This window comes from Sorex araneus, chromosome 5 (assembly GCF_027595985.1).
Source record: "Sorex araneus isolate mSorAra2 chromosome 5, mSorAra2.pri, whole genome shotgun sequence".
NCBI lineage: Eukaryota > Metazoa > Chordata > Mammalia > Eulipotyphla > Soricidae > Sorex > Sorex araneus.
The window spans coordinates 46,764,597-46,790,072 of record NC_073306.1 but is presented as its reverse complement, the minus strand read 5'-3'; the positions used below and the strand labels follow the sequence as shown (position 1 = coordinate 46,790,072).

Sequence of the window (25,476 nt, the reverse complement as noted above, 5' to 3'; positions counted from 1 at the left end):
ACCACAACTCCATCCCTAGTACCCCACCGTGCCCTGCGCACTACCAGGAATGACAGGTTGGGGCCCAAATTCAAAAAAATTTAAAAGTGTTTTCTTGATAGTGGAATATGTGTCTTATACATAACTATTAATGGGGGGGTTGTTTATTTGTTTTGGGGTCACACCCAGAGTTTCTCAGGGGTTACTCCTGGCTCTGCATTCAGGAATCACTCCCGGTGGTGTTCAGGGCACCATTTGGGATACCAGGCATCAAACCCGATCAGCTGCATTCAAGGCAAGCACCCTGCCCGCTGTGATATCTTTCTGCTCCTAACTATAAATGTTTTAATTTGGGTTCAGATAGCTATACAGGGGCTGGAGCGATAGCACAGCCAGTAGGGCATTTGCCTTGTAAGCGGCCGACCCAGGTTCGACTCCCAGTATCTCATATGGTCCCCTGAGCACCACCAGGGATGATTCCTGAGTACAGAGCCATGAGTGACCCCTGTGCATAGCTAGGTGTGACCCAAAAAGCAAAAAAATAGCTATACAAATTTTATAGCTAACATGGGTGAACTTTATACCTTTCACATATCCACATTTTTAAGGCCTAACAAGGTATAGAAAATAGGGGAAGAACCAAGAGAGACCCATTAATTTTGTCTCTTCCGACCAAGTCTAGTGAAGAGGGGAAGGCCTGAGAGACATTGCTGGCCAAGCCTGTGTTCTCCGATTGCCTGTCCCATGTCTTCCAGCTGGATGATTAAGAAGTCATTATAAATGAAATTCTGAAAAGAACGTTGTCTTGACATACTGTTTGACCCCGAGGAACCAGCTTCAGGAATGTGGTACAGCCTGAGTCGTTTAAACAACAGGGCAAGGTTTCAGGGTTACTTACACCGGAAATCCCAAACTTTAACAATTTGGTTGGTTATCTTCCTCTCACAGCCTCCACCCCCTCCAAAAAACCATCAAGACCAGGCCATCAAGACAGATAGTACAGCAGGGAGGGCAAGCCTTGCACATATCTGACCTAGGTTCAATCCCTGGCACCCCATTCAGTCCCCTGAGTAAGCCCTAAGCACAGCTGGGTGTGGCCCCAAACAAAACAAAAACATCCAGCACTCTAATTCTGCGACTTGGTTTCCTAGTGGTCAGCAGCTTCTGACCCAAAGGAGAAAGCTTTCGTGACCAAAACACTACAATAGAATCCCGACCCCGTTTCTGGCAAACAAAGAGAAATGTAGGAACTTTGTCAACATTTGTTATTTAGGTTTGGGGCTAAGTAACCTAAGAGCTCCCCCCTGCTCTGTTCCTCTGGAGGACCGTGACGAGCCAGACTAAGCCCTGCTCCATGCATGCAAAGCATGCGCTCCAGCCTGTGAAGCTATCTCTGGCCCTGTCAGCACTTTGTTTCAGTCAGTTGTAGGGTGCTGCTCTTGAATAGTGGATTCAAGTTCAGTTTCCAGAGCAGTCCCAGACCACGCCAGGAGAGGTGCCTCATCATCTGACCTCAGAGCCTGCTTTTTCTCTCCTCAGCGTAAATCTGGCTTGGCTTGAAGGAAAATATAAATTATGATACACATGAGTCTGTGAAAAAAGACTCCAATTACAAGACATGATTTATAAATAAAATGGAAATCAATGGTGTGGTTCAAAAATACGTTCAGGTACAAAGTAGTAACTTCTAAGAGAAGTGAATAAAAGGTCGATGAATTACCTATTGAAATTTGAAGTGCAACTGGGGAAAATAATTAATAGAAGGCTTTGTGTGCAGAAATCTGAGGTTTGATCCTGGCACCACATAGTCTTATGAGTATTGCCAGGTGTGCCCCCAAAATAAAGTGAAACAAAACAAAAACCATTGTAAGATTTTTGGATTGCACTGGAAGTGGTGGAAGTGCTGTCCTAATGTAGATTGTATTATATTGAGGATATGGGGCTGGAGAGACAGTACAGCGGGTAGTACACTTGCCTTGCATGTATCAGACCCAGGTGGATCTCTGGCATTCCTTATGGTCCCTGAGACTGTCTGGAGTGATCCTGAGTGCAGAGCCAGCAGTAAGTCCCAACCACAGCTGGGCGTGGTGTAAAAGCAAAACTCAAAAAACCGGTGAAGATACATAGGGCAAATCACAAATAGAATATAAACAGTAAAATGTTAGACACAACCCTAATGTATCATGAATATATTAAATATAAATGGAATAAACACTTTTATTTTATTGGGGGGGTGTCCCCAGCAGGGACCACACCTGGCCATACTATTTCCAGTAGCACTGCCCAGCAATTAACTGCTACACCAGCTAGCAGTGTGGTATCCAACTTAGCACTCTGGGCTTCGCCTGTGCAAGGCAAGGTCTCCACCCCAGCCTACTAAAAAAGTCTAAAATATAACTGGTACTACATAGTCCCCCCGGCACTGCCATGAGTGACCCCAACACAAAGCCTGGAGAAGCCCCTGAACACTTTGAGGTGTGACTCAAGCACCAAAGAAGAAAGTCTCTAAAAACCAAATATTGTCAGGGCCAGAGTGATAGTACAGTGGGTAGGCACCTGCCTTGCATCTGGGTTTGATACCATATAATCCCCGAAGCACCAACAATAGTAATTCCTGATTGTAGAGCTACGAGTAACCCCTGAGCTTCACCGGGTGTGGCCGGGGAAAAAAAAAGAAAAAGAAAAACTATACTAGTGTGATGGAGGGAATTCCATAATGATAAAAGGGTTAATTCATTAGGAAGATACTGTAATTCTAAATTTGTGTGTACCTAATAAGAGCGCTTTAGAATATATAAAACGGGCTGGAGCGATAGCACAGCGGGTAGGGCGTTTGCCTTGCAAGCAGCTGACCCGGGTTCAAATCCCAGCATCCCATATGGTTCCCTGAGCACCGCCAGGAGTACTTCCTGAGTGCAAAGCCAGGAGTAACCCTTGTGCATCGCCGGGTATGACCCAAAAAGCGGAAAAAAAAAAATATATATATATATATATATATATAACATAAAACTAAATATTGAAGGAGATAAATCAGTTTTATAGTTAGAGATATTCACATACCTCATAGTTTACTTGACCACAACTAAATTGACATCAAATCAAAAAGGGTGTTAGTGATTTGTACACTATGAACCAGCTGGAGTTCATTGGCATATATAGAAACTTACCCTCAGTTAAACCTCACAACGTCACTTTCTTTCCAGTTTATACATCAAACATAATATAAATATGGGGGCTGGAGCGATAGTACAGCGGGTAGGGTGTTTGCCTTGCACGCGGCCGACCCGGGTTCAATTCCCAGCATCCCATATGGTCCCCTGAGCACCGCCAGGGGTAATTCCTGAGTGCAGAGCCAGGAGTATCCCCTGTGCATTGCTGGGTGTGACCCAAAAAGAAAAAAAAAAACATAATATAAAGATGGAAAATCATAACTCGAGTGTTTGTATTGTTTATTTTCACTTGAAACTGTATTTGAGGCAGAGAAGACCCTCATGCTACCCTGCAGGAGTACTTGGCTTGAGTAGGGAGCGTAGGAATGATGCTCTGATTTCCTAGATGACTGTTCTTCCACAAAGATTTAAGTTGTTCGCAAAGAATGCCTGTCCCTGTCTCTTAACATGCATGAGGTTTCCAGATAATAATCTAGGATTGAGAATAACAAACCTGACTGAGCATAAGAATCACCTGGGAAGACTTTTAAAAAACATTCCAAGGCCCCACCTCCTGGAGATTTTGTGTTTTGAAAAGGCCACTGGTCTGATTCCAAGTATTTGAACAGATTTGAAAGTCATTGAAATAATGTTTGTCTTGATGTGGAGAGAGGGAGGGGTAGAGAGCCAGGAGGAAGAATAAAAGAATCCGAGTAAATGAATTTGGAGTATTAACTGGGTCAAGACTGGGTGTGGCTGAACCCCACAGCATGTGGCAAGAGGCAAATCCACTTCTGAAAGTCTTATAAACATGGAAATTAAGTATATTTGCGGAGCCAGTCAAAGGGAAAAAGTGCGGAGCACATCAAAGGAAAAAAGTGCCGCTTTCTCTTTGCTTTTCATATTCAGTGATATCCTCTACATAAGTGAAGAGGAGGGCTATTCTTAGCATAGATATAACCGCATTTGTTTTATAGTAAGCTGTTGGTATTTTCCATAGACTGTACTTCTTAATATAAACCAAACTTGTTTTGAGTTCATTTGCTGGCAGGCATAAACAATGATTGAAAGGACAGTATGATTTTGTTGTTAGAAATGTTTAATACAGACTGTGTTAATATTTTTGTTAAAAATAATAAAGAATTAAGAGTTAATGAAGGTAAAAAGTTCTCTCTCTCTCTCTCTCTCTCTCTCTCTCTCTCTCTCTCTCTCTCTCTCTCTCTCTCCCTCCCTCCCTCCCTCTCCCTCTCTCTCTCCCTCTCTCTCTTTCCTTTTAAAAGGGACCATGTGGGACAGACCTGGTGTTCAGGACTCAGGTTGGAGTCGCAGCCCTACTTTAGACAGTGAGCGGTGAAGATGGTAGGCATTGTAGAAGTCTCAGTAGCTGACAGGAGAAACTGACATCAAATCAGAGATATTTTCTGATTTGAAAAGATAGCAGGGGAGAGTGGAAGGACTGACTGGGAGGGCTTAACTTTCATTTCAGGCCTGTTGGAGACAAGAACTTTGATGTGAATATGTTAACATCTTACACTCCTAAAGCTTACTCCTGGCTCTGTGCTCAAGCAATATTCCTAGTGGTGCTTGTGGGGCCATAAAGGGGTGCTGGGGATCAAGCCCAGGCCAGCTTTGTGCAAGGCAAGCACCTACCCTCTGTACTCTCTCCAGCCTAAATTATCTTTCTTTGTAAGGTATCACAGAGCACTCATTTTTTTCTTTTCGGCTGTAGTTTCTTTCTTTCTTCAGTTTCCTCAAGGGTATTCTCTTTTATTACTGCTAACCAAGCAGACATTTTCCCGTGTGCCTTTGGAAACCGAGTGACGTATGCTCTGTAGGTGGGCCAGAGGAGGCTCTGGGTTAGCTCCCCGTTGCCGCTCTGCGAGCGAGTGAATGGCTGGGAGGAGGCTGGAGCGAGAATACAGAGAGTAGGGCACTTGTTGGGCTTCATCGCAGCACCACCAGTCTCGAGAGCCCAGCCAGGAGTGATCCCAGCGCGGAGAGCACTGTTGGGTGTGGCCTACACACACACACACACACACACACACACACACACACACACACACACACACACACACACACACACACACACACACACACACACACACACACACACACACACTAATAACTATAGTATTCAGAGCTTTTGGGAGGGGCGGCTGGAAAGATGGTACAGCAGTAGGGCTGTTGCTTTGTCCCGGCACCCCGTATGGTCCCCTGGGCCCACCAGGAGGGATCCTGAGCGCAGAGCCAGGAGGAAGCCCTGAGCACTGTTGGATGTGGCTAAAAACCAGGTTTTTTTACAGTGAATCTCTAACACCCCAGCATTACTGCTTCAGGTGTGGAGTTGCTTACAGTGAATGTATGGACTGTCATGCAGTACGTGGTCTCTGCTGTGTTTCTGTGAAGGTTCCGCTCTGATTCCAGGACTGTTATTCCACATGACTTTTTTCTTCTCCTCTAGACTTCTCCAGACAACCCCGGGACAGTAGGTGGAGTGCACAGCTGTATTGTGTTGCCTTCCTGCTTTTTGTGTAGCCTTCCTGCTTTTTATTTTTTTATTATTGTTGGCCTAGTGTTGGCTGCGTCTTTCTCTGCCACCTATAGCCCACTAACTAGACCCTGTGTATCTGGCCAGCGCAAGAGTCCCAGGGCCCTCCAGTCCTACTCAGAGATCTGCCTTTCATATGTCTTGTTAAGTCTTTAGAGTTAGAATTATCCCAAAAGTAATATTATGATAAGCAAATTGGAATTTTACCCCTACTTTCAAAAAACAATTTCTCTTTTGTTCTGATGCTCTGATTTTCTAGATGATTGTTCTTCCACAAAGATTTAAGTTGTAGGCAAAGAGTGTCTGTCCCTGTCTCTTAACATGCATGAGGTTTCCAGATAATAATCTAAGGAGTGCGCTTAACAAACCTGACTGGGTGTAAGATCCCAGCGGTGCTCAGAGGTCACTCCTGGCAGGATTCAGGACCAGATGTAGTGCCAGGGATTGAACTCGGGTTAGCCATGTACACAAGTGCTCTATCTACTGTACTGTCACACTGGCCCAAGTTTCTCTTTCTAATACCCCTGTCCCTTACTACAAACCCTTCTAGTGTTCCAAAACTACCTGAGGAAGAAATAGAATGATAAGTCGATACAAGTCTAAACATATTCCCCCCAACACACATACATACACACACACACACACACACACACACACACACACGCACGCACACATACACATACACACACACACAATTTCTTTCTGTAAAAATTAGGACAGGGAGAGGGCAGTGTTTAACAGAGAATTACTCATTTGTTGATGGTGGGGTGCCCTGTCTCAGTGATTGGGGAGATTGTAGTGTTAGCTGGAGAGGTTGGAACCCCCCCTCCTCAATACTTGCCACCAGGATGAGAATGACAGTAGCAGTCACAGGGTCTCCTGCATCTCGGGGAGCCCTTCATGTTTGTGTGTGCCCCTTCAAGAGCTGTTGAACTCATCAGCGCATTGAATCGTTGTACTAAAATGATGTAGCTTGGTTTGATTCCTTTGCCTCTTGAGTCCTTCATCTGTTATGGATTTTGATGCTTGGTGTCCATGTGATGTCAGGAAGTCTGCCTGCATGATCGCTTTGAGCCTGTCCAACCCCTGCAGGAAGAGAGGGGAAGGGACATTTTCAAGGTGATGCAGAATAACAACTGAACTCTTCCCTTCCCGCTTACTGTGCAGCCGAAGAAGCAGGCCAGCCCGCTGCAGATCCAAGCATGGTCATGGACAGTGTGGAAGCAGGGGACACAACACCTCCCACAAAGAGAAAGAGCAAGTTCTCAGGCTTTGGCAAAATCTTCAAGCCCTGGAAATGGCGGAAAAAAAAAAGTAGTGATAAATTCAAAGAGACATCAGAAGGTAAGAGACTTGAGATTTTAAATACGTGTTTGAGTGAAAGTTTCATTTGGAAGTTCCATTTTTTCCTCATCATCTCAAACTTCTATAGCTCCTTATTCGAGAAGGGGATTGAATCTTTTTCATGATGGGGAGAGGGGGCTGGGGGCCACACCTGCTGGTGCTCAGGACTTCCTCCTGATTCTGCTCAGGGTTAATTCCTGGCAGTGCTGGGGACCATATGGAGTGTGGAAGATCAAACCAGGGTCAGACATGTGGAACGAAAGAGCCTTAACCCCTGTACTGTCTCTTCAGCCCCTGGGGATTGAATCTTTTATAATTTAGTTATAATTACAATTAAAAATTGTAAATCTTTTACAGTCTTTTACAATTATTTACAAAATATAAATAAATTTGGGGCCGGAGCTGTAGTACAGTGGGTAGGGCGTTTGCCTTGCACGCACCAACCCGGGTTCGATTCCCAAAATCCTATATGGTCCCCTGAGCACCACCAGGAGTAATTCCTGAGTGCATGAGCCAGGAATAACCCCTGTGCATCACTGGGTGTGACTCAAAGAGAAAAAAATATTTTTTTAATTTAAAATAAATAAATTCACTAAATCTTCTTCCCAAGGTTGATATTTTGATAGGATTAAATATTGTCTTTGTGGGCTGGAGAAGCAGCCCAAAGGCTTAGCACAAGCTTTTCTTGTGCACGGCCTGGTTTGGATTCCCCAGGCACTGCCAGGAGCACCCCAAGAGCACAGAACTGGATATGGCCTCCCACCCCCCACAATAAGTAAATGAATCTTTTTATTTTTAACGAAGCTTTTGTTTATTGAGGGGGCAGGGTTGGACCACCCCAACGGTGCTCAGGTGGTGCTCAGGGAACCGGATGGGTTGCCAGGGATTGAACCCCAGTCAGCCACGTGCAGGGCAAGCTCCTTACCTGTTGCACCACCTCAAAGACCCCTGAATAAATCTTTGCTTCTGAGGATTGGCTAATACGTTTCCTGAACTATATCAAATCTAAAGTGCTCCTTTTATACTCTAGCCAGTTGCTCTCCCAAAAAGATCAGCCCAAATACCTATTATTGAAATTTTAATTAAAAATGAAGACTGGGAGGCTGGAGCGATAGCATAGCAGGTAGGGCATTTGCCTTGCACGCGGCCAACCTGGGTTCGATCCCTGGCACCCCATACAGTCCCCCAGGCACCACCAGGAGTAATTCCTGAGTGCAGAGCCAGGAATAACTCCGATGCATCGCTGGGTGTTACCCAAAAAGCAAAAAAAATGGAGACTGAGGGGCTGGAGTGATAGCACAGCAGGTAGGGCATATGCCTTGCACAAGGCCGACTCAGGTTCGATTCCCAGCATTCCATATGGTCCCCTGAGCACAGTCAGGAGTAATTCCTGGGTGCATGAGCCAGGAGGTAACCCCTGTGCATCGCCGAATGTGACCCAAAAAATTAATAATAATAAATAAATAAAAATGAAGACTGGGCTGACATGATATTACAGCAGGTAGGGCACCTGCCTTGCACGTGACTGACCAGGGTTTGATCGCTGGTCCCCCAAGCACCACCAGGAGTAATTACTGACTGCAAAGCCAGGAGCAAGCCGTGAGCACAGCTGGCTGTGACCCTCAAAATAAATGATAATAATAACTAAAAATGAAAAGACTAAAATTGTCTAACTCAGCCTGTGGGGCCTCCCACCCTCCCAGGGGGCAGGGGCCGTGGAGCGCAGTCCCCAGCCCTCTCCCAGGCAGGATATTTATTCTTCCACCTGTAAAATTAGGACTTGAAGTTGACCTCTAACTACCACATTTCTGACTGTTGTTTCTCAATTTAATGTTAGTTTTAGAGCGAAAAATATCTATGCGAAAACCAAGAGAAGAGCTGGTTAAAAGAGGAGTTTTGCTGGATGACTCTGAGCCGGGTAAGTTTGCAATAAAAAGTGTAAGCCCATGACTGGAGAGATAATATAGCGGGTGGGGTGCTTGCCTTGTATACAACTGACCCAGGTTCAATCCCCGGCATCCCATGTAGTCACCCAGCACATCAGGAGTAATTCCTGAGTGTAGAGCTAGGATTAACCTCTGGACACTGTTAGGTGTGACCCCCACCCCCAAAACATAGTATGTGTCTAGGGCCAAAGTGAATATAGAGGGGGTAGGTGCTTGCCTTGCACACGTACTGACCTGGTTCGATCTCTGGCATGCCATATGGTCTCCCAAGCACCACCAGGAGATTTTCCTGAATGCAGAGCCAGGAGTAACCCTGAGCGTTGCTGGATGTGGGCCACCCCTACACACACGCGCACACACTCTCTCTCTCTCTCTCTCTCTCTCTCTCTCTCTCTCTCTCTCTCTCTCTCTCTCTCTCTCTCTCTCTCTCTCTCTCTCTCTTTGAAGCTTTAGGAGTTAAACTTCAGAAATATAAGACTTAATCCCTTATCCTGTTTCTTTAACTTCCTCTCTCTGGTGGGATCCATACAGACTTCTTTTACATGTGCTTGATACCTTTTGTGACCCAGCTCTTACCTGTCTTTCCAGTTCTACCCTTAACTACTTACCTGTGTCCATTCTACTAGACCAAATTAGTTGCCAATTTCCAAAAATGTTGCATGCCTTCACACTGTTACTCTCTCTTTCTGGACAGCCTCATTAGTCTTACTCTCTTTCCAGATCCAGTTTTGAGATACCACTTTCTGTGAAGTTTTCCAAACCTCATTCCCACTCAGTATTTTTCTTCTTCATTCCTGCCATAGACTTCATTCCTGCCATAGCACTTTATTCTTTATCACTCCTGCTATTTAGCATTGTAATTGTGCTTAACAAGTCTGTCTTACTCATTTAGCAAGGCGTCTGGCACAGAATAGGCAATCCCATGTTTAGTGGGAAAAGAAACTTAACTTGGGCCGGAGAGATAATATAGCAGGTGAGGCACTTGCTTTGCACACAGCTGACCTGCATTCAGCCCCCAGCAACCCTTATGGACCCCTGAGCCCCGCCAGAGTAATCTGTGAACATAGAGCCAGGTGGGGGGCCGTGTGGGGGGGGGTGGTAGAAAAGAAAGGGAGGGAAGGAATTGCCTTTTCCATTTCTACTATAAAGATCCAAACCATCTCCATCTAGATTTAAACTAAATAGGAAGTGGAGCGGCTGCAGAGATAGTATAGAAGGTAGGGCACTTGCCTTGCCAACAACTGAACCAGGTTCTATCCCTGGGGCATCCCAAATGGTCCCCCAAACACTGGAGTAATTTCTGAACACAGAACCAGAGATAACCCCTGAGCATTCCCAGGTGTGGTCCCAAAAGAACAAATAAGGCAGTGGAGGAGGGGGTGAAAGTTTGGAAATCCCCAGCCCTCTCCCTATCTGACCAGACCAACTCTGTCGTTTTATTCTTTTCTTTGTGACCTTGCAGGCAGTGAAGATCCTGGGAAATTGAGCCATTCCATGTTAAAGAATGGCCATACCAGCCCCATCAGGAGCACCAGATCGTCTAGTCCCGTCCAGGGAGAAGAGGAGCCAGGAAGAACAAGTCTTAGGAAACCCATTCCAGAAGAGGAGCCAAAGAAGCGACTAGGTGAGGAACTATGGCTGTTTTAGTTGTAAGAACAGTGGATCAGGGCCAGAGAGATAGTAGTACAGGTAGGGCATATGCCTGGCACATGGCCAACCTGGGTTTGATCACCAGAATCCTATATGGTCTCCTGAGTACTGTCTTGGATAATTCTTGAACACAGAACCAGGAGTAACCCTAAACCCTTGAACGTCACTGGTGTGGCACGCCCCCTCTAAAAGGGATGGAAGGAAGGAATGAAAGAAGGGAGAGAGGGAGGGAGGGAGGGCGGGCACTAGGTCAGGGCTGGAGTGAGAGTACAGTGATTTGGGTGCTTGCCTTGCGTGCTGCCAACCCTTGCTCAGTCCCTGGCATCCCATATGGTCCCCTGAAGACTGCCAGGAGTAACCCCTGAGCATCACCGAGTATGACTGAAAAACACCAAAAACAATGAATCAGTCATTCTTACTGCCTCATATGTTTGCCGGACTAAAAAGAGGGAAATGAAATTCAGAGAGAATTCTTTTTTTCTACTAGCTCAATCACAACTTTACCCCACCCCCTATCATTCTCCAGTCATAAAATGCCCAAATTTGTGATTTTTTTCAAAAACAGAATAGAATATTGAATATTGACTATTAAATATCTGAAGACTGTTTTAAACACTTTCCTCTTCCATCCAAGGATTTCTGATGTTTCCCAGGTGCTAGGGCTTGTGTGAAAAATCAGTATCCTGAATACTTTCTCCTGCTGATGGAGTATCATAAGCCTTAGTCACCTCAAGGCTGGGAAACTTTGTTTCCACAGTATCAATTAAAAAGATACTTGATGAGGGCACAGCGGCAGGGCGTTTGCCTTGCACGCAGCTGACCCGGTTCGATCCCCAGCATCCCATGTGGTCCCCCAAGCACCGCCAGGAGTAATTCCTGAGTGCAAAGCCAGGAGTAACCCCTGAGCATCACTGGGTGGGCTGGAGTGATAGTTCAGTGGGTAGGGCCTTTGCCTTGCACACAGCGCACCCGAGTTCAATTCCAATCATCCCATATCGTCCCCTGAGTAATGCCAGTTGTGATTCCTGAATGCAAAGCCAGGAGTAATCCCTGAGTACTGCCAGGTGTGACCCAGAAAGCAGCAAAAAAAAAAAAAAAAAAGTTGATGAAGTTGAGTCTAAGTTCACGGATACATCAGCATATTCAGTCTGCCTGTTGCACTTTCTTCCCTGTCAAATCATTTCTGTTCATAACGCAGGATCAACTGGGAGCCAGCCGACTTCTGAAGCAGAGTGCATTCCTGAGAATGTGCCCAAACAGCCTTTACTTCCCCCTAAAAGACCCCTCTCCTCCTCTTCCGAAACCAACGAAGGGCTAACAAAGGACACCACTTCCTCCAGCAGCTCGACAAGGTCCAGCTCCTCCAACGCCTCGTCCACGAGCCTAGCAAAGACTCTTCCTTCCCATGTGCCCCCAGCCCCAGCTCCCAGGACTCTGCCTGCGGCTCCTGCAGGCACTAACACTACAGCGACCCCGAGCCTCACTCACACGCTCCCTGCCAAGCAGCCGCCTGTCCCACCTCCGAAACCCACTCACAGAAATAGCAATCCCATCATCGGTGAGTCTGTAGTTTCTGGGTTTGGGGGTTTGCTTTAGTTTGTGATGGTTATTTGCCGATGAGTGATGGTCTCAATGCAGAGTTGGTCTGTGAAAGAGGTCCCTTTAGGAGTCTTAGTGGCCAGAGAGATAGGACAGCAGGGATGCTCTGGTTGGTCCTTGGAGCACCACCAAGAGTGGTCCCTGAGCGTAGAGCCAGGAGTAAGCCCTGAGCACTGTCTCGCATGGACCCAAAAACAAAAAGAGAGAAAGTCTTGAATGGCTGGAGAGGTAACTAAGTGGGCTGACTGATGCTTCACCTTTGGGGGGCCAGGGTGGCTCCCCAGCACCTCAGTCCCTACAAGCACTTCTAATCACCACTTCTAGGTGTGGCCCAAAATTCAAAAAGAAAATAAGTCTTGAAAATGAGGCTGTCAGTCCGGAGCGATGGTACAGTAGTAAGGGCATTTGCCTCGTACTGGCTGACCCCATATGGTCCCCAAACACTGCCAGGGTAATTCCTGAGTGCAGAGCCAGGAGTAACCCTTGAGCATCTCTGGGTATGACCCAAAAAGAAGGAAGAAGAAGAAAAAAAACAGCTGAGGTTGTCTTTAGAGCAGTAGATGTGGTTCCACCATAGAGCACTTGTTTTGCATGTGCAAAGTCCTGAGATCAGTGCCTGGTACCACCAAAAAGAAAAGAAGAAATATAATGAGGCAGCCACTCTTGCCTATGAGTAGGGTAGAATCACAAAAAAATAGGTCCAACTGAGAAGAATCAATACCTTTTCCTTTTTCTTGTTTTTGCTGCATCAGTGAGCTCAGAGCTTATTACTGGCTCTGTGCTCAAGGCTCGCTCGACAATGCTTGGGGGACAATATGTAGTACTAGGGTCAAAATGGGTAGGCTGTGTGGGAGGCAGCCACCTTACCCGCCGTAATAGCAATACTATCTCTCTGGCCCAATGACTATTTTAGAACAACAGAAAAAGAAACTGTCAAGACCTTATTTAGTACAGTAGATGAAACGATGAAACATAGAAGTCCATGTACATAATTACCAGCAGTTGGGTACTTGCCTTGCATATGGCTGACCCAGGATCTCTCCCCATACCACATATGGTTCCCCGAGTCTTACCAGGAGTGATCCCTAAATGCAGAGCTGGGAGTGGCCTAGAATAAATATTTTTTTAAAAAAAGTAGTTTTATTCAGCCTGGGAGACTGACTCAAACCTCAATGTGCATGAAGCCTTGCGTGCAAGGCCTGATTCCAGGCCCTGCATATTTCTCCAAGCGCTGCTGAGAGTGATTCCTGGCCACTGAGCTTGCCGTATCCCTGAGCACCATAGCCGTCGCCAAGGAATCCTCTAATGAAAAGTGCTCCTGCTTTGTTTGCAGAAAACCTGGTCAGCCCTGGCACTGCAGGATGTGACCAAAACAAGAATGTTGCTCTTCATGAAATAAGTGGTAGGAGAGAAAAGGCAGAAAGGATAACCAGTAGGGGCCTAGGAATGTGTAGAACATACTGCCTGGTGTAGGTAGGCCCTGAATCAGATCCTGGCACTACATGGCTCCCCAAGCACCATTGTGTGTGGCCCCTGGAAAAGTAAAGATAAGATAGGGGTCCGAGAGAGATTACAGCAGGTAGGGCCTTGCACGCAGCTGACCCAGGTCCTGTCCCCAGTATCGCATATAGTTTCCCGAGCCTGCCAGGAGTGAGACCTGAGCACTGCTTGGGTGTTGCGCCAAAACAAAAGAAAAAGGTAATAAGATGGGGTACTGGTGAGATGGTGCAGTGATTAAGGCATTTGTCTTACCCATTGCTGACCCCTGTTTAGTCCTTGAAACCTCCTACGGTCCCCTGAGCTCTGCCGGAAGTGATCCCTGAGGTAGGAGTAAACCTGAGCACAGTCGGGTGTGGCCCCAAACGAACAAAATTATAAAATAGGGCTGGAAAGATAGAAGAGGCATTAAGTCATTTGCTTTGCATCTTATTGACCCCAGTTTAATCCCTGATGTCACATATGGTCTCCTGAGCACCACCAGGGATCCCCTTGAGCACAGAGCCAGGAATAGCCCCAGTGCTGGCATAACTCCAAACCACAGGCACACACAAATGAAAAAGAACATACCCCGTCAGTTTTTATTGGCTTAATTTAATATTTAGCTGAAGTGCTGATTCGGTCTGTTTTCTTTCCATAAATACAACCCTTAGAGGAGTTTTCACAAAAGGGAAGAGATGAAGGAAGGTGGCTTTTTCAGGAAAAAATACAGATTTAGCACCACTTCAAGTTAATGATTGAATGGAGCAATAAAGCTGTGCTTGGAAAATGCCTAGTACCACCAAGTTCAGTGGGGTGGAACCCTGAAAGCCGAACCTTGAAAAACTGGCTTACAATTGATGGCATGACAGGCTGGAGAAGCTTGATAAAAACAGGTTGAAGATTGTTATTACCACCAGCAGCTCGAATTTAGTGCCATGCTGAATTGTCTCTGAGGCACTTGAGCCTTGGTGTACTTACTTTCGGATGCTCCTGGTGAAGGAGGCTGATCTCATCTGTTAGGTAGTGGGGGCAATTAGAGAGTGCAGAAGAGGTGACTCATCCGAGGCAGCAGTTAGTGGAGAGAACCGAGCCTTGGCTCGCCAGCTCCCCGGCCAGGCTCCGTCCCGCGCACCTGTTTCCCCACAGACGCTCCTCCCAGCCTACTTACGCTGCTTCTCCTCGGGACCCCTTTGGGCCTGAGAAATTTGTATGTGGTCTCCTGGTGTGTCCCTATATAAAACAGGCATATAGATCAAACTTTTACTGATAATAAATAATTAAAATTTAAAAGCTTTCTGGATAGTGACCAAGCATGCAGCCAACCCCAGGTCAGTCCCCAGCACTGCCCCACTGGGTGCGACTCAAAAACCAAAAAAAAAATTCCATGACCCTGCCCAGGGTCATGACCTGCGATTTAGGAAGCTAGGACTGGACCAGAAAGATAGCTCAGTGGGTAGGGCATTTGCCTTGCACTGGTCAACCCAAGTTTGATCCCCAGCATCCCATATGGTTCCCTGAGCTCCCAGCAGTAGTTCGTGAGTGCAAAGCCAGGAGTGTCGCCAAAAAACAAAACATAGAAAAGCTAAGGTAGGTGGGTGTTCTCATCCTGATCACCAGGAGGGTTTGCTAGTTGATCCTTGGCACCACATACGGTTCTCCAATTTCCACTAGAAGTGATCCCTGCGCATAGATCCAGAAGTAGGTCCTGAGAACCGCTAGGTGTACTCCAAAATGATAATAATGATAAATTTTGTTGTAGGTTAAGATATCCAGAAAATGGCAAAGCTCTGTGAGATGATATAATTTACCAAAAATATTAAGATAAACTCAGTTCTATTTCTAGGCTTTGGGCTTAGAAAGTTTACAAAACCAGATTTATAGAAGCATTATAAGATCATCTTATTGTTATTTTCTCTTTCTTTTCCAGCTGAACTATCCCAAGCAATTAACAGTGGCACCTTATTATCAAAACCATCCCCGCCATTACCACCCAAGAGAGGCATTCCATCCACCGTGGTACCCCCGTCAGAGTCGACCCCGGCCCCCACGAAACCTTTGAGTGATCAGAGAGAAAAGAACACGTGTCCCGTGGGCTCGGAGTCATCGCTGGTGATCCCGCCTCCCTCGCCATCCCCCCCACTGCCTGCTCACAGGCCTCCAGAGCCCCCGCGATCCCCTCCGTTCCTGGCTAAGACTTTTCAAGTTGGGCCTGAAGCTGAGTTTCCGCCTTCTGTAGACATAGCGCAAGGGCCTCCCCAGCAGGAAGACCTGAAGAAGGAAGGCACCAAGAGGATTTTGGACCCAAACTCTGGAGAGCCCCACATTCCCGCTCGGCTGCCCCCTCTTCCCCTGCATATCCGAATCCAGCAGGCCCTGACCAGCCCGCTCCCCATGACGCCTCCCTTGGAGGGCTCACACCGAGCCCAGTCATTGCTCTTCGAGAACAGTGAGAGCTTCTCTGAGGACAGCAGCACCCTGGGCCGGACCAGGTCCCTCCCCGTCACTATTGAAATGCTGAAAGTGTGAGTGCCTTTAAACCTTGGCCGCTTTTCTCCTCTCCTTGATGCCTCATAATCCCACCTGGAAAAACATACCTACAAAAAGTGTGAAGGAGCCAGGAGAGGCAATACAGCGAGTAAGCCACTTGCCTTGCAAGTCATACCCCAGGTTCAATTCCCAGCACCAAACATGGTTCTCCCAGGGCCCCCAGGAGTGACCCCCTGAACACAGAGCCAAGAGTAAGCCTGAAGGCCTACCTGATGTGGCACAAAAACAAAGAGCTTTGATGTTGGAGTAAGAGTACCTAGCATTCAAATCCCAACTCCACCACTGATCGATTATATTTGAATAGTAAATATACTAAAATATATTTGCTATGCATTTTCTTATTAATCTACAGTAATAAGCTTAACCTTTTTTCCCCTTCAGTCATGTAAGATAAAATAATAACTACCTCATAGGCTTATTGTGGCAATTTTCAAAGCATTAGTATTCGGCATGTTAGTAGAAGAAAAAGTCTAGGGGGAAAAAAAAGGCATTCTTAAAAAAAAAAAAAAAAGGGAAAAAAGGGGGCTGGAGCAATAGCACAGCGGGTAGGGCGTTTTCCTTGCATGCGGCCTACCCGGGTTCAATTCCCAGCATCCCATATGGTCCCCCGAGCACCGCCAGGAGTAATTCCTGAGTGCAGAGCCAGGAGTAACCCCTGTGCATTGGCGGGTGTGACCCAAAAACAAAAAAAAAAAAAAGAAAGGCATTCTAAAAGAAAATTCAAATATTCCAGCTCCATAGGCCAGAATAAATGTTGGCCCATGTCAGTAACTTTCATCAACATATTGAGATGTCTTGGTAACTAAAAGAATTACAGATGGTCTGGAGTGATAGTGTAGCAGGGAGTGTGCTTGCTTGCATGGGATTGACCCAGGTTCCATCCTTGGCACCATATAGGGTCCACCGAGCACTGCCAGGAGTGAAGTGTCCCTGAGTGGCACCAGATGTGACTTTCCCACCCGCCCACCCCCAGAAAAGGAATAATTATTATAAAGCTTTTGCAGGATCATTCTACTTGTTATTTTGCCACGACCTTAGTACTTACTGGTATTATTATTTGAGGTTTGTTTTGATTTGGGGGCCACACCCAGCAGTACTTGGGCTTATCCTGGCTCTGCCTCAAGGCTCAGTCCTGGCAGGCCTTGGGGGACCATATGAGGTCCAGGGATTGAAACCAGGTCAGCGGCATGTAAGGCAAGTGTCCTACCCACTGTACTATTGCTCTGGCCCCTATTTCATATTTTGGAAAGAGTTTAGGATTTTGAAGTAAACTTATGTCATAATTTTATACCTCATGGTTCTCATGGTAAATGTAATTTATACCTGAATTTGTAGCCAAATAATAATATGAAATGGGGAGTTAGTTTTTTTGTCTTCTCTAGATGCCTTCTGCTATTTTTTGTTCTGTAGTTTTCGTGGGTGGGGCTACACTGGGTAGTGCTCCAGGAATTTTCCTGGCTCTCAGCTCTGGAGAGACCCCTGGTGGTGCTGGGGGACCATAAGTGGTGCCAGGGATTCAAAACCAGGGTCAGCTGCATGCAAGGCAAGCACCTGCCCCCCTTACTACATATCCAGTCCTGGATTATAATTTTGCACTTCTCTATTGTTAAATTTATGGGAAATGAGTTAAATACTTTGACTAACTATATTCCCTGAGCCAGGTCCAGAGTCACATGTTCTGTAGTCTTACTTAATCAAATGAAAACAAACTTGTATCTTACATGTAAATCATTGAGGCCACATGTGCCAGAAAGTTGTGCCCTGGGATTTGAACCCAACCGTCTTTTGGGTTCCCCACTCAGGACACATCCAACACTTGTTTTTTGGTATGTGGGGAGAGGCGGGGGCGGGGAGGAGGGTCCACACTTGGCACATACGCAGGACAAACACCCTTTCTTGCTATACTTTTGCTCTGTCCCTGAACCCAACGCTCTAGTCTTAACAAGTTAAGCTGCTAAAAAGTGTCTTGGCAACAAACTAGAAAGACGGCACAGTGAGTAAATCCTTTGCCTTACACACCGCCAACTTGAACTCAGTCCCCAGCACCCCATATGAACCTGCCAGCAGTTATCCCTGAACTCAGAGCCAGGAGTAAGCCCTGAACACTGAGCATGACCCCCTCCCCCACTGCCCCCCCCCAAAAAAAATGTCTTCGAAAGATTCTTCAGGTCAGTCTCATAGAGTACAGGAGGTACAGTTGCTTACCTGTATGCAGCTGACCCTGGTTCTTCATAGTTTCCTGAACTCTGACAGGAGTCACTCCTAGTCACAGAGCCAGGAATAGCCCCGAGCACTGCTAGATGTGTCCCAACAACCCCACCCATAAGATTGTTAAAGTTTGGGGAAGGACTTAAAAATTGTTTCAATCAGAGCTGAAGCAATAGGGCAGTGGGTAGGGGGTTTATCTTGTATGTGCTGACATCTATTTGATCCCCAGTATCCCATACGATCCCCAGAGCACCATGAAGAGTGATTCCTGAGTGCAGAGGCAGGAGTGACCCCTGAGCATTGCCAGGTGTGGCCCTAAACAAACAATGTATTTCATTCAAGGAGCCAGAGAGAGAGAGTACAGGAGATAGGGTGCTTGCCTTGCATGCAGCTGACCCAGGTTTGATCCCCAGCAACCCCATAATGGTCTCTCAAGCACTACCAGGAGTAATTCCTGAGTGTAGAGCCAGAGTAAGCCCTGAGCACCACCAGGTCTGGCCCCAAAACAAAAGCAAACAAACGAAAAGCAATTATTTTATTCAATTGTCTTTATATAGCTTTTGTGGGGGGTTAGAGGGACACACACCTGGCAGTGCTCAGAACTTATTTTGGTTCTGTGTTCAGGGATTGAACCTAGGTCAGCAATGTGCAAGGCAAGTGCCCTACCTGTTATACTATTGCTCCAGCCCCCAACATATACTCAGTTCTTTGTCTTTGTCTTGTAAATTGGTTATCCTTTATACTTCTAAAAGGAAAATATGTTTTCATTTGTTAGTCCAGACGATGAAGAAGACGTGGAGCAGATTCACCCGTGTGCATTTGAGGAAGATGTGATACCTACCTCAGCCTTTCCTAAACTACCACAGTGTCTGCAAGAGGAAGTAGAAGGAAAGGAGAGCGATTCTGATTCAGAAGGTCCCGTTCAGTACCGAGATGAAGAGGATGAAGATGAAAGCCCACAAAGTAAGAAAGGGATGGCAAAAGGAAAGCAAAAGAGGAAAGTATTCTCAAGATAAAGCTGCTCGCTTCTCTTAGAAAATGTGAATGAAGATACGTAGCCTCTCCCATAAAATCATATGGCTACTTTGATGGTGATAGTGGTGGAGGTGCACTGACTTCATACACCAAAATCATGTGCATCAACACTGTTGTAACCACGTTACCTCAACTACAATATAAAGTAATTGTGTATATGCACGTGCGTGCATGCATGTGTGTATGTGTGTGTGTGTGTGTGTGTGTGTGTGTGCGCGCGCGCGCACGCACACGCGCGTGTTTTCACAGTATCTTGGGGCAGAGATGTGGCTCAGTTTTAGAGATTCTAGATTTCATCTCTGGTATCATTTGGGAAAGACAGGTCCAGCAAAATTGTACGGTGGGTAGAACACTTGCCTTGTATGCAGCTAACCCTAAGTCTCTGGCACCACATTTGATCCCCAAGCACTGCCAGAAGTAATTCCTGAGCAAGGAGCCAGGAGGAAGCCCCAAGTACTGTTGGATATGGAATAAAAATAAACTAATTTTTTTATATTGATGGTATTAGAAATTTTGGAGTAAAAGAAATTTGGTATTTGGAAGATACTGAAATAATAGCAGTGACACTCTCCTTAAGTCATATGAACTTACCACGTTGGTAGTAAAGCTGGGAGGGACACTTTTATGTATATAAATCTATGAATAGTAGAATCCTGACTCTTGAAAATGGAATGCAGGGGCTGGAGTGAAAGTATAGCAGGTAGGTATTTGCCTTGCACCTGCCTTGGGTTCAATCCCTGACATCCCACATGATCCCCTGAGCCCACCAGGAGTGATTCTTGGGTGCAGAGCTAGGACCCCTGAGAATCACCTGGTTTGACCTGGAAAGAAGAAGAAGAAGAAAAAAAGGTGGAATTCAGCCTTAACCTTTTTTGGTATTTTGTGCGGCTGGAGAGATTGTACAGCCGGTATGGCATTGGCCTTGCACATAGCCAGCCCAGGTTTGAACCCCCGTACCCTATAAGTTGTTCTCTCAAGCCCTTCCAGGAGTGATCCATGAGCAGAGCCAGTTGTAATCCCTGAGCACTGCTAGGTGTGGCCCAAAAGGAAAAATGGAAGGAAGGGAGAGAGGGAAGGAGGACTTAGTTATGGTGGTGGGCTCAGGGGACCATACCAGATGCCTGGGATCAAACACGGGTCTGCCACGTGCAAGGCATGCACCTTACCCGCTGAACTGTCTCCAGCCCCGGAGGAAGAATTTTATAAGGTGTGTTTATCAAAAACCTTTGCTTACATTATCCCCCCTTTACTGCTCTTCCTAAGGAGAATACAGACTGGTAATGTGGAGGAAATATCTCTTAACCAGTTTAGTTCATCTGCCTGAAGCAATTTTAGAGGTCTTCACTTTACCCCACCTCTGTGTTAGCTGGATCCTTGAGTCCAAGTAGCAAGCTGGAAATTGCGACATGATTTGTTCAGACTTGCCCAGTTCTAGTTAAGATTGAGTTTTTGGCTTCAAGCCTTGAGTTTCTACATTGTTTCCTTTCTCTTCTGTAAAGGTGCTCTGGCCAACAAAGTGAAGAGGAAAGACACACTGGCAATGAAGTTGAACCACAGGCCCAGTGATCCAGAGTTGAACGTGAATTCTTGGCCTCGAAAAAGCAAAGAGGAGTGGAATGAAATACGGCACCAAATTGGAAACACGCTAATTCGGTAAGTTTTGGCTCAGGAAAGACTGATTTGGCTATATTATACTGGAGTATGTGCTAGAAGCCACCATAAATGGTTGAACTTACCTTTTTCTTAAAAAAAAAAATTATTTATTTACTTTTTTTTTTTTGAGGGGGGGCGGCCACACAGACCTGGTGGGGCTTATTCCTGGCTCTGTGCTTTGGGATCACTCCTGGCAGGGCTAAGAGGACCATATGGGGTGCGCTGAAGGTTGAACCAAGGTTGGCCACATGTAAGACAAGTACCTTAGTCGCCGTGCTTTCAGCCATATTCTTATTTTTTAAAGAAATATATAAGGGTTAGGGAGGAAACTGACAGAGAAGGGAAAAAAATCAAGGATGAAAAGAAGAAGAAAAAGGGAAGTAGGGGCCAGAGCAGGTACAGCAGGTGGGATACTTGCCTTACATGCAGTAGACCCAGGTTTTATCCCTGTCATCCCATATTTTCCCCTAGCATCAGCGGAAGTGATCCCTGAGTGCAGAGCCAGGAATAACCCCTGAGCATTGTCAAGTGTGGCCCAAAAACCAGGAAAGAAAAATTTTTAAGGAAACGGAAGTAATGACAGGTCAGGGGCATCAATTATACCAGTGATATGGGAGAGTAGTATAGCTATGTATCCAAAATATAGATGCAATAGCACCTGAGATCTAAACTACGACCACGGAACTTTTAAATGTACCTGTTAAGAGGGGAATTGGGGCGGGGGGGGGGGGGGGCTCTGGAGTGGGGCAGGAGAGAGCACAGAAACACTAGGAGAGGGAAATTGGTGTTGAAATATTGTATGCCTGAAATCAAACTGTCAATAACTTCATAAATCACAGTTCCTTAATTAAATTTTTTTTTAAAAATTAAATCTGTGACAAGAGAGATAGTACCACAGGTAAAGCATTTGTTTCACTCATGACCAACCCGGGTTTGATTCCTCGGCAGCACATATGGAAACATTCCCTGAGCACCCCCAGGTATAGCCCAGAATCCCCTCCCTGCACCCTAAAAATACAGGGCTGAGGATTGGCTCTCCATTCCTGAGCCCTGGGTTTGATCCTGTCTCAGTAAGAAAAGTAAAGGGAGATAGGCACAAATCTCAGTGGGAGAGTTTGATTTGGGGCCACACCTAATGGTATTCAGGGGCTACTCCTGGCTCCGTGCTCAGGAATCATTCCCAGCTGGGATTAGGAGAAATTGCATGTTGGGAGTCAAAGGAGGGGCTCAAGCCCTTTGCACAGTGTCCCCGTAAGGGCCGTGTGTTTCTTTAAGTTTCTAGAGGAGTTAGGGAATTCCCAGGACAGCAGGATCCCTGTGTCATTTATCCGGTTATCAACCTAATTCAGCACTACGCCCTTAGTTTCATTAGGTCTTTTTCACATGTTCTATGTAAACTGCCTCTCTTCAACGTTGTCCTGTATTTTTCAGCGCCACTGGAATCAAAAGATTGAGAAACTCAATGCAGGCCAGCTCCCTCCCTTTGTAGTACATGTAGAAGATAGGTGTATAAACAAGTATTTGTCCATCTTAGATGTTTCCCTTGGTAGAGTGAGGAAAAAGAGGTGGAACTTTTGGCATAAACGTAAGAAAATCACTGAGGACCAGAGAGCTAATCGAGAGGTTAAGGCACTTTCCTTGCACGCCGTATTGCTCCGCCAACCCGGTTTGATTCCCCCATACTGCCTGTGGCTCCCTGAGCAGTGCCACGTATGGCCCAGAACCCACCCCACCCGCAATTTTTTTTTTAACCAAGGATGTCTTCTTTTTTTGTTGCTGTTTTTTCTGTGTATTTTTTGGAGACCTCATCTAGCAGTGCTGAAGGGTCATGTAATGGCAATAATGGAAGTCTGGGCTTCCACATGCAAAGCCCTAATTCAAGATCTTTGCGTTTGGGGCTGGAGCAATAACACAGAGGGTAGGGCATTTGCCTTGCTCGAGGCCAACTCAGGTTCAATTCCCAGCATTCCATATGGTCCCCCTGAGCACCACCAGGATTAATTCCTGAGCGCAGAGCCAGGAGTGACCCCTGTGCATTGCTGGATGTGACCCAAAAAGAAAAAAAAAAAAAAAAAAGATCCTTGCATTGTCCATTAAAATGTCTTCCCCTCCTCCTATTTCCCACACTCGACTGTATTTAATGGCCAAAGTGGCTTGGAGGCGAGGGGAGGCACAAGCCTGGCAGTGTTGAGTTTGCCCGACAACTTGAAGCATGTCCACAGCCCTGGGTGGGCAGCTTTACAGTAGTGATCTGTAGTAGCATAAGCTTTTGAATACTTAAAGATTTTTAAATGCTTATGGATATAAGGCTGGAGAGATAGTACAGTGGGTAAGGCACTTGCCTTGCATGTGACCAACCCAGATTCAATCCCTGACACCCCATATAGTCCCCTGAGCACTGCCAGGAGTAATTCCCAAGTGCAGAGGCAAGAGTGATGCCTGATCGTTGCCAGGTATGACCCAAAAACTTTAAAAAAAAAAAAAAGTACTTGGGGCTGGAGTGATGATAGCACAGCGGACAGGGCATTTACCTTGCACTCGGCCGACCCAGATTCGATTCCCAGCATTCCATATCGTCCCCCGAGCACCGCCAGGAGTAATTCCTGAGTGCAGAGCTAGGAGTAACCCCTGAGCATCGCCGGGTGTGACCCAAAAAGCAAACAAATAAATTTCCTCTTATGAAAGAATAAGTACTTGGGGCTGGAGCTATAGTACAGCAAGTAGGGCGTTTGCCTTGCACACGGCCGACCCAGGTTTGATCCCCAGCATCCCATATGGCCCCCCATGCACAGACAGGAGTAATTCCTGAGTGCAGAGCCAGGAGTAATCCATGAGCACCGGCTGGGTATGACCCAAAAAGCAAAAATAATAATAATAATAAGCACTTATAGATGAAATTGACAAAGTAATGCATAAGATACTCCAAATCATGAAATAATGACTACAGAGAAAGAGAACCCATTAAGGGGATGGAGCGATAGTACCGCAGGTAGGATATGTGCCTTGCACATGGCCAACCTGGGTTCTATCCCTGGCATCCCATGGTCCCCTTCACACAGCCAGGAGTAATTCCTGATTGCAGAACCAAGAGTAACCCCAGAGCATCACCAGGTGGGAGGGAGGGAGGGAGGGAGAGAAGGAAGGAAAAGAAGGGAGGGAGGGAGGGAGGGAGGGAGGGAGGGAGGAAGGAAGGAAGGAAGGGAGGAAGGAAGGAAGGAAGGAAGGAAGGAAGGAAGGAAGGAAGGAAGGAAGGAAGGAAGGAAGGAAGGAAAAAAGAAAGAGAAAGAGGAGAGAGAGAGATCATTAAATAAATGCAGAACGGTCAGAGAGATAGTATAGTGAGTACGGCACTTGTCTTGCATGGCTGACCCTCGTTCAATCCTCAGCACCACATATTGTCTCCCCGAGCCTGCTGGGAAAAAGCCCTGAGTACTGCCTGGTGTGGCCAAATTAAAACTTAAATATTTAGGGGGCTGGAGCGATAGCACAGCGGGTAGGGTGTTTGCCTTGCACGCGGCCAACCCGGGTTCGATCCCCGGCATCCCATATGGTCCCCCAAGCACTGCCAGGAGTAATTCCTGAGTGCAAAGCCAGGAGTAACCCCTGAGCATCGCTGGGTGTGACCCAAAAAAAAAAAAAGCAAAAAAAAAAAAAACTTAAATATTTATCCTGGATTAGTAGTTTTCATCTTATTCAGAAATCTTTAAATTCTAGAAAAAACAAACAAACAAAGCAGGGGCTCAAGCAATAGCACAGCGGGTAGGGCAGTAGGGCGTTTCCCTTGCACTGGCCAGCCAGCCCACCTGGGTTTAATTCCTTAGTGTAGAGCCAGGAGTAACCCCTGTGCATCGCCGGGTGTGACCCAAAAAGAAAAAGAAAAAAAAAAAACAGACAGAAAGCTTTAAGTTCAATACAGGTCCAACAATATTTGTAGGGGAGCAGTTAAGGGCCACAACTGGCTTTTCTCAGGGTTTACTTAACTCTGTATAGGAGTCACTTCCTGAAGTGCTCAGAGGGCCATAATCAGTACCAGGGTTTTAACCAAGGTTGGCCGCATGTAAGGCAAGTAAGTGCCTTAAGTCCTGTGCTATCTCCTAGGACCCGTAAAAGTTTTTTGGGGGCCTGAGGTGATAGTGCAGAGGGTAGGACATTTGCCTTGCATGTGGCCAGCAGGGGTTCAATCCCCAAAGCATCACTAGGTGTGGCCCCAAAAAAAAAAAACAAAAAAAAATTTTTGTTTGTTTTTTAATTAACAAACTGATTCTAAAATTCTGCTTTATTTGGGGCCACAGCTGACTTTGTTCAGGGTTTACTCCTTCTTCTGAGTTCTAGGGTCACA

The 25,476-nt window shown here is 46.2% G+C and overlaps 1 protein-coding gene across 4 annotated transcripts in view; it reads left to right on the top strand.

The window, feature by feature from the left end:
• PHACTR4 (phosphatase and actin regulator 4) overlaps window positions 1-25,476 on the top strand; it is a 97,817-nt gene that overhangs the window by 58,240 nt on the left and 14,101 nt on the right. For 2 of the 4 annotated variants that reach the window (XM_055139236.1, XM_055139234.1), the window contains 7 exons: window positions 6,844-7,020; window positions 8,858-8,938; window positions 10,429-10,590; window positions 11,815-12,174; window positions 15,622-16,216; window positions 19,225-19,412; window positions 20,984-21,137. In XM_055139236.1, coding sequence (XP_054995211.1) covers window positions 6,844-7,020; window positions 8,858-8,938; window positions 10,429-10,590; window positions 11,815-12,174; window positions 15,622-16,216; window positions 19,225-19,412; window positions 20,984-21,137 — 1,717 coding nt within the window. Of the gene's footprint in view, window positions 1-5,589; window positions 5,618-6,843; window positions 7,021-8,857; window positions 8,939-10,428; window positions 10,591-11,814; window positions 12,175-15,621; window positions 16,217-19,224; window positions 19,413-20,983; window positions 21,138-25,476 lie in introns of all 4 variants that reach the window. The other 2 variants (XM_055139235.1, XM_055139237.1) reach the window with 2 other exon arrangements.